General features: G+C 40.9%; 1 protein-coding gene across 1 annotated transcript; it reads left to right on the forward strand.

The window, feature by feature from the left end:
- Positions 1-284: 284 nt before the first annotated feature.
- On the forward strand, positions 285-9,037 carry ZNF75D (zinc finger protein 75D; the record flags this gene model as incomplete). The annotated part of the gene is given in 7 exon segments (XM_084258727.1): positions 285-792; positions 1,992-2,016; positions 2,019-2,156; positions 2,159-2,176; positions 3,178-3,269; positions 3,598-3,724; positions 8,328-9,037. Coding segments are annotated over 7 exon segments (1,557 nt in total). The 5' UTR covers positions 285-345.
- Between the last annotated feature and the right edge of the window lie 271 nt (positions 9,038-9,308).

Consider the following 9,308-nt stretch of genomic DNA (forward strand, 5'->3'; position numbering starts at 1 on the left):
TCTCCCACCAACCTTTTCTAAACCTTAAAAAAAGGTGACCATTTGACATGTCTTCTTTGCCATGCTGTTTCAAAGAAAGGGGAGAAATGTCTGTCCTGAGGTCTTGTGTCATCATGAGTAGCCTAATACTTGGCAGTTGACTTTATAGGGGAAGTGAAGCAGGAACTTTCTTGCTCATCTTCTCTGATAACTAAAAATAGTGAGGCGAGTAAGTATGTGTCTTGTGGATTTTTTTGATGTGTAATTTTTTTCTCCCCTCCCTCAGTGCCCTTGGGGAGAAGATCCACTCGTTGGTTTTATATCAGACCTGACAAGGCCTCGGTTGTCAAAGGTGGCACCAGGAAGATGTCACACACAGGAATAAAACTTTTCCTAGAGGAGATGATAAGGAGACCTCTGAAGGTGAATGCATGTGTGTACCCACACGTGGCAGCTTTGTGGGAGACTAAGGAGTCGGCAAAAGAAAGTTCCAGCCAGAATAAGGAATCCGGCCCACAAGTGGACAATGTTGGTCCTGAAAGTGCTCGTTGCCACTTCCGGAGCTTCTATTACCATGAAGCACCTGGACCACTCGAGGCAGTCTGCCAACTTCAGCGATTATGCCATCAGTGGCTGAGGCCAGAGATCCACTCAAAAGAGCAGATCTTGGAACTGCTGGTGCTGGAGCAGTTCCTGACCATTCTTCCCAGGGATGCCCAGAAATGGGTGCAGAAGTATCATCCACAGAACATCAAAGAGGCTGTAGCCCTGGTAGAACGCTTTCAGAGAGAACCTGGTGGAATAAGTGATGAGGTGAGAAGCACGATTCCTTACATGTATACTTAAATTGGATAAAGGCAAATATAGTTGGAGGTGGGGTTAACTGGGGAAAGAGATGATCGTGTCACTCTTCTATGCGTTTCAGACAGTTAGGTGAGCTCTGAAGTCACAGACTTCCAGCGATAATAGTCTAGGTTTCGGAGTTCTTGGACGTCTTTTCTGGCCTTAGAAAAAAGAAATGCATTTTGCCCTTTTTAGGGCCAGGTTGGATTGAGCAGTATGTCTAGTCTGGCATGGCTGAGGAGAGAAGACTTGAATTCTTAGAACCAGAGAAATAAAAGGCAAGAAGAAATTGGGAAATCTGAAAAAAAAAATGGACAGCACTTAGAGATCAAAGGAGAGATTGGGTAGAGAACAGAAGTATAAATCAGAGAAGTCCGGGGAGTTTTAAAAGGGAAAAAATGAAAAGAAAAGAGGGAATCATGGACAATGAAAGAAGAAAAATGACAATTGAGTAAGAGAATCAGTATGCTGAGGGTCATGGCCCTCTGCAGTGGGAGTACACATCTCTGGACCAGGAGAAAGAGACTCCATTGCCCCCCCCACCCTTGGCAGTCTGCCAATGGCCTTGCTGGTGAGTAGGGAACCAAGGATGCCCTTGGGAGATGTCAGCATACTTCCTTTCCTCTGTCCACCTTGAGGAATACAAGGCAGGGCATGTATTTCTCATCTCACTGGAACTGATTTATATGGAGGGAAGTTAGAGCCTCACTCTTCCCCTATTTTTCCCCTCCATTATCTGAAATCCTCCAGGCCGTGGAAGGATTGGAAAATCTGAAAGGAAAACCTTTTCTATTCAAGTCCTTATTTTTTAGCGGATACTAGAAGATAGAAATCCATTAACACAGGGATCCCAAGTTAAGAAAACAAGCCAGTGAAAGACAGTGTAAGAGCAGGCAACCTCCTCCCACCCTGTTGGGGGCCTGAGGTGTGGCTGTATGTGGAGGGATAGGGGCTGGCAGGGCCACAGCTTGTTTCATTTTGTCTTAATTTTCCCAGATGATGTGTCTTGTTCTTTGTGAGAAAACAGTACCCCCATATCACTTGCGTTTTTATTAGTTCTTTTGATGTCATATACTCTCTGAATTTGGGTTTTTCTCTTGGTCATCCCTCTACCACCACCCCCAAAGTATAAGTAATTCTGTGCTAATGAGGATGGGGATTACTTTTAGGTCACAGTCCATGAGCTGGGAAAGGAGACGTGCCCTTGGGAGGAACAGCAATGGTCCAAGGCTTTAAGCTGAAGCCAACAGAGCACCAGCCAATGGGTGTGTTCCCATTGAAAGATTGTTGGAATACATACCAGGTACTCCAAGAGCAGCTGGGCTGGAGTACTCACAACAACCCCAGCCTGTATGTGAAAGAGGGGAGGAGCTTCATAATAATTCTGTTCTCTTGGGAGCTATGATAGTAATTGGTCACTGGGCATATTATGCGAATTTGCCAGGTGTCGGGCCATGCTGGCAGTTATGCTCTCTCTCAAGTGAGAGTCCAACAAGCCGATTTGGGTGAAGGTGAGGGTCAGTCGAGGTACAGAAATATCCCAATCACAGAACCCTACCATCCTTGCTCCTACTGTGGACCTTGCTCCTTGAAACTTTGAAAGAAGATGGAACAGGGATAGGTAGGTTCATCTCACCCTTGTAAGAGAAGAAACTGGGAACAGAAACAGGCTGTAAGTGGCAGAATGGGAAGAGAATTGTGCACCAGGAAAAAAAAGAAAAGGTTCCCACATTTCCTACCATACACTGGAGGACTGTGTCTTTCATGTTCAAGTGCCTGTCATTCTTACCCAGCTCAGTGAAAGATTTATTTTGTGAAAGGAAAAAAAAAATACTAATTTCCTTTTTTAAATTTCTCTCATGACATCTGGGGAACCGGTTCTATAGAGTGGTGGATATTAGGTTCTTTTTTTTTTTAAGATTGATTTATTTATGCATACAAGAGCTGGGGTACAGGCCAAAGGTGGGGGGGGGGTGAGAGGAATCACCAGAGACAGAATGGGGAACAGAACAGGCAGATCGACTGAAATACACTGCTGAGGGGAGCAGCAGGAGAGTCAGGAGAGGTCTGCTGCGCCATGTGGGTGGCTCCCTGGCTGGGGATCAAACTCATGCTGCAGGGGCTGTGGATAGCTTCATAGGTTGCATCTTAACCCCTTGCGCCACCAGGGAGGCCCAGATATTTGGCTCTTAATTACAATGAGATGGCTACTTGTTGGACACACACATACACACAAAGAGTTGTAAAGGTGAGCCATCTTTACTGATGTGTCCTGATCTATATTTTAGGAATCAGCAGCTCAGAATATTCATAAACAGAAAAGAGAAATTTTCTCTGGCTCTTTTCCATCTACAGCTCTGCCTACTCAACAGATTCTAGCCCTTTCTGGGCAGAAAAACACCAAAAACTGGAAGATGGTGTCTGAGTTCATTCTGCCTAAGTTCCAGGTGAGCTGTACTTTACAACCTTTTCAGGCAGCTTGAAAATGGCCTTATCTGTGCTTTTTCCTGCTGCCTATCACCCTGACAGGGTCTTTGAGACGTGTTAGCTACAGGTGTTCTCCTCTAGGCATCTAGGCTTGGCACCGTGGGAATTGGGCACTTCCCAAGTTGTTTACACATCTCTTTGGCTCCTTCCTTTCCTACCACCTCACTTTCCCCCCAAAAAAGCATATACTCCACTTTTTCAGTGACTGGGCTGCTGTGTAATAGAGAGAAGTGATATAACTGCTTCTGAAGTGGCAAGTACTAAACTACACCCCATTTTCTTCTTTAGAGTTTGTTGACATTTGAAGATGTAGCCGTGTCTTTTTCCGAGGAAGAGTGGAAATTACTGGATCATACTCAGAAGACCCTTTACAATGAAGTAATGCATGAAAACTATGAAACTGTCATCTCTCTAGGTAAAGATGCTTTCTTTCTTCTGTGTAGAAGTTGAGTAATCTCTTAGATCCTCAATTTATGGAAAATGCATCCATGTGAGAGTCCCAGTGTTCCAGTAGCTGGCTGGGTCTCACCTTCATAGTGTGGGGGAAAGGAAAGGCATATCCCGATCACCTGGAGATCATTTTAGAAATACATGTGTCACTTCTTTATTCTAAATGGAATTCTTCATCTATTATATTCCCATCCTCCCCTGCAAAGCTGTTATTCCCATATCTCTCCCATCTCAGTAAAGGGCACCACAATTTACCCAATTGCTCAGGCCCAAAACCTCTCAGTATCCTTTATTTAGTTTTTCTGTTATATCCCACAACTGATCCCACCCCGTTACCAACCTGTGCTAACCTCTGATCTGTTTTACATTTCTAAAATTTTGCAGTTGTCAAAAGTATTATACGGATAGCATCATAAAGTGGGATTAGCTATTTAAGTGGATTTTTAACTGTTGTATTTTGAGAGTTCTGTATCTATTCTGGATTCTAGTGCTTTGTTGGATATGTGGTTTGCAAATAGTTTCTCCAAATCTATATTGTCTATTTATACTCTTCTCATGGGCTACCATAGAGTAAAAATTTTTAATTTTGATGAGGACAGTTTTTCATTTTGTCCTTTGATAGATGGTGTCAAGTTGAGAACTCTGCTTACCCCTAGATCCCTAATGATTTCCCTAAAAGTTTTATATTTTTTACATTTTAAGTATATGATCCATTTGAAGTTTATTATATAAAATGTAAAATTTAGCTTGAGGTTCTTTGGAGGGCCAGTTGCTTTAGCACCATTTGTTGAAAAGTCTATTCTTCCTCCATTGAATTACTTTTATACTTTTGTCAAAGATAAATTGATCATATTGGTGTGTATCTGTTCTGTTCCATGGAGCTATGTGTCTGTTCCCCTGCCTATAATATTATACCATCTTGATTACTCTAGTTGTGTATAAAGCCTTAATATCTATCAGGTAGAATAAGTCTTTCTAGTTTGGTCTTCTTTACCAATATAACATTTCATTTTAGCTATTCTATATAGTCTGTGCCTTTCCTTGTAACTTTTATAGTAAGCTTATCTATGTCTATAGAAACTTTGTTGGGGGCTCCCTGGTAGCGCAAGGGGTTAAGATGCAACCTATGAGGCCATCTGTAGTCACTGCAAGCACAAGTTCGATCCCCGGCCAGCGAGCAACCCACATGACACAGCAGACCTCTTCTGACTCACCCACTGCTCCCCTCAGCAGTGTATTTCAGTCACTCTGCCTGTTCTTTTCCCAACTCTGTCTCTGGTGAATCCTCTCAGTCCCACACACCTCTGGCCTGTACCCCAGTTCTTGAATGCATAAATAAATAAACAAATCTTAAAAAAAAGAAAGAAACTTTGTTGGGATTTTGCTAGAAATTACATTAAATTCATGTATTAGTTTAAGGAAGATTACTATCTTTACAATGTTGATTCTTCTAACGAGTGAACACAGTATGCATCCCTCTTTATTATTTATCCTGTGATTTATTTCATCAACTTCTTTGTAGTTCTTAATGTACAGATCCTCTACATGTTTTACTAAATATATACCCAAACATTTCATTTCACCCAAACATATCATTTGCAGATGATATTATTTTTAATTTTGATTTCTACATGTTCATTGTTTTATATGGGAATGCCACTGAATGCATGTTTATTTATTTATTTATTCATACAAGAGTGGGGGTGTAGAGCAGAGGTGGGGGGGGCGATGAGAGGATTCACCAGAGACAGAGTGGGGAGCAGAACAGGTGGATCCACTGAAATACACTGCTGAGGGAAGCAGTGGGTGAGACAGGAGAGGTCCTCTGTGCCATGTGGTCCAGCTCTCCAGCCAGGGATCCAACTCGTGCTGCAGTGGCCTCGGGATAGCTTCATAATGCTGAGACTTAACCCCTTGCACCACCAGAGAGGCCCTGAATGTGTGCTTTGATCCTGTATCCTGTCACCTTATTTATTAGTTGTAAGTTTTTTTTGTAGATTCCTTTGGAATTTTATACATAGACAATCATCTGCAGTGCCTTTTATCTCTTTTTCATAACTTACTGCAATAGCTCCAAATTGCTATTGCAATCAGAGTGGTGAGAGCAGACATCCTTGCCTATACCCAACTTTATCATGAAAAATTAGGTCTTTCACCATTATCTGTGATGTTAGTTCAGGGTGATTTGCTGAGACGCTTTATCAAGTCAATGTAAGTCCCAGCCTTTCAGTGTTTTTATCATGAATGCATATGGGATTTGTGAAATACTTCTGTGCCAGTTGATAGGAGTATGATCAGCCTTCTTTAGCAGGTTGCTTGAAATCAGACATTGAACCAGCTTATCATACCTGCAATAAGTTCTGCTTGACCATGGTGTATTTGTATTATTCCTGCATATTATTACATTCAACTTACCAATATTTTGTTGAGGAGTTTTACATTACATATACAAGAGATGTTAGTCTGTCGTTTTTTTGTAATGCTGTCTTTCTGTGGTTTCTCTATCAGGGTAATATTGACCTTATAAAATGAGTTGGGGGCCTCCCCAGTGGTGCAGCAGTTGAGCGCTGGGTTGCGAAGCTGCCCGCAGCCTTTGCAGTGCCGGTTCGATCCCCGGCCGCCGGGGTGAGGGTCCCACATGGTGCGCAGACCTCTCCTGCCGCCCACTGCTCCCCTCAGCAGTGTATTTCTTCATCAGTCTGCCTGTTCTGTTCCCCACTCTGGCTCTGGTGAATTCTCTCAACCTCCCGCGCTTCTGACTGTACCCGGTGCTTGTGTAAATAAATAAAATAAATCTTTAAAAAAAAATAAAATGAGTTGGGTAGCATTTCCTCCTCCTCTTTATAACATTGGTGTTAGTTTTTTAAATATTTGATAGAAACCAATAGCAGCATATGGACTTAAAGGTTTTTTTTAAAAGTTTTAAATTTATGAATTCAGTTTCCTTAATGGTCACAATACTGTTCAAATCATCTATTTTATATTGGTTGAATGCTGTTAGTTTGTGGTTTGGAGGGAATTGGTCTCTTTTTCCTAACTTGTAAAATTCATAAAGTTGTTTTTGAGTATTTCCTTATTATCTTAATTGCTGCAAAACGTATAGTAATGTACCTTATTATTTCCTTCCTGATATTGGCGATTTGTGTCTTCTCTCCTTTTATTTTTGTGAATCTTTATAGAGTTTATGAAAATTTTAAATAATTTTTTAAAAGAGCACACTTTCGTTAGATTTCTACTGTGATCTTTATTATTACCTTTCTTCAAATGACTTTCATTTTGCTTTTTTCTAGTTTCTTGCGGTAGGAACATAGATGATTGATTTGAGACTTGCCCCCTTTTCCTCTTAGCACTTCTTTAGCTGCATTACACATATTTTTATATATTATGATTTCACTTTCATTCAACTATACATATACATTTACTTTGAGACTTTCACTTTAAACCAGGGATTACTGAGAAATATGTTGTTTTGGGGCCTCCCCGGTGGCACAGCGATTGAGCTCTGGGCTGTGAAGCTGCCCACAGCCTCTGCAGCGCCCGTTCAATCCCTGGCCACCGGTGAGGGTCCCACATGGTGCGCAGACCTCTCCTACTGCACCCGCTGCTCCCTTCAGCAATGTATTTCGGTCAGTCTGTCTGTTCTGCTGCCCGCTCTGGCTCTGGTAAATTCTCTCACCCTCCCGCACTTCTGACTGTACCCAGTGCTTGTTTAAATAAATAAATAAATCTTAAAAAAAAAGAATTATACTGTTTCATTTTCACATTTTTTTACAGTTATTCTGTTGTCTTTCTGTTTTTAATTTCTAGCCTGATTCTATTTTTGTCAGATTGCCTTTTCTCACTTAAGTTGTGAGTTTTTTGGTTCTTGGTCTGATGGGTGATTTTTCTTTATTGTATCCTGTTTTTGTTTATTATGGTAGGAGAGTCTGATTCTTATTTAAATAATTTAATGGACAATTAGTCCGTTTTAGTTTAGCACATAGGTTCTTTCCTGTTTTGGGAGGGGGTGTCCTTCCAATTACAGCTTAATTTTCAGCATTATATGGTGTTATTTTTGTCTTCTTGATTTATATAATATTGCTCAGGGTCCCAAGTTTCCCTGCTGGTGCAACCTGAAAGTGAGGAAGTGTTTATGAATTCAAGAGTATTCTCTCTTTGTTGTCTCCTAACCAGGGTTCTAATGTTGTTAAAATTCCCATTCAGCTTGAAAAAGAAGTAAGCCTCCCAGACAGTCTTCTGTTGCTAGGTTGAAAGAAAACACTAGATCTAAGTTTCTTCCTTCTATTGGTTATATGGATGTAAGATACACTATTTTTATAGTCTTGTGGTCCCAAATCATCTTGCCTTTGCCACTTTTTCAGAATTCTCTATTGCTTATCTCTTGCATTATTTAATGGGTTTGTTGTAGTGCCTTGACAAGAGAATCAGGTGGAAAATGGGCCCATGCCATGTTGGACCTGAAATTACTTTCTGGTGTTTTTAAAAAAGCAATCATTAAAATTTCTCTTCATTCTTGTTGTTTTCCTATTTTGGGACATAGATGCCTGATTCTTCTGCTTATTCCACAGGGTTAAAGCTCAAAAATGATACTGGAAATGACAAACCTATCTCTGTTTCTACAGTAGAAATACAAGCATCAGGGTGCAAAGTATTACAAAAGGCCAAAATGAAAGTTTCTCAGAAAGCAACAGGCAAAGAAAATCATGGTGGTAAATGCAGAGCACAGAAACGGCATCAAGCCTTTCCGGGGAAGAAAAGAAGGAAACCTTCAACTTGTAAACAAGAGCTTCCAAAATGCGTGGATCTTCAAGGGAAAGGCAATGTAGAAGAAAAACCTTTTAAATGTCAGGAGTGTGGGAAAAGCTTCAGAGTTAGTTCTGACCTCATTAAGCACCAGAGAATTCACACTGAAGAGAAACCTTATAAATGTCAGCAATGTGATAAGAGGTTTAGATGGAGTTCAGATCTTAATAAGCACTTAATGACCCACCAAGGAATAAAACCATATAGCTGTTCATGGTGTGGGAAAAGCTTCAGTCATAACACAAATCTACACACACACTTAAGAATCCACACAGGTGAGAAGCCCTTTAAATGTTATGAATGTGGAAAAAGGTTTATTCAGAACTCTCACCTTATTAAACACCAGAGAACCCACACAGGTGAGCAGCCTTACACTTGTAGCATATGCAGGAGAAATTTCAGCAGGCGGTCAAGCCTTCTTAGACACCAGAAACTTCACAGGAGAAGAGAATCATGTCCAGTGTCTCCAGTCTGAAGAAAGTCACCATATGGAGCTTGACCCCAGACATCATGAAAGAATACAAAATTATGAGGCATCCAATGATAGGAATCTTATCAACAGAAAATTTGGGAGGGGTATATATCATGCTTCACAGAAAAGTGACTGCGTTATTTGTTTTAGTCAGCATTGTGTCTTCAGTGCCTAGCACAAAAGCGATCAATAATAAATACTTTATAAATAAAGGAATGAAATACAGCTTATCATATCTCTATAGCTATCTGTGTGGTTATTCAGCTTCCTCATC

This window comes from Talpa europaea (genome assembly GCF_964194135.1).
Source record: "Talpa europaea genome assembly, chromosome: X".
NCBI classification, from domain to species: domain Eukaryota; kingdom Metazoa; phylum Chordata; class Mammalia; order Eulipotyphla; family Talpidae; genus Talpa; species Talpa europaea.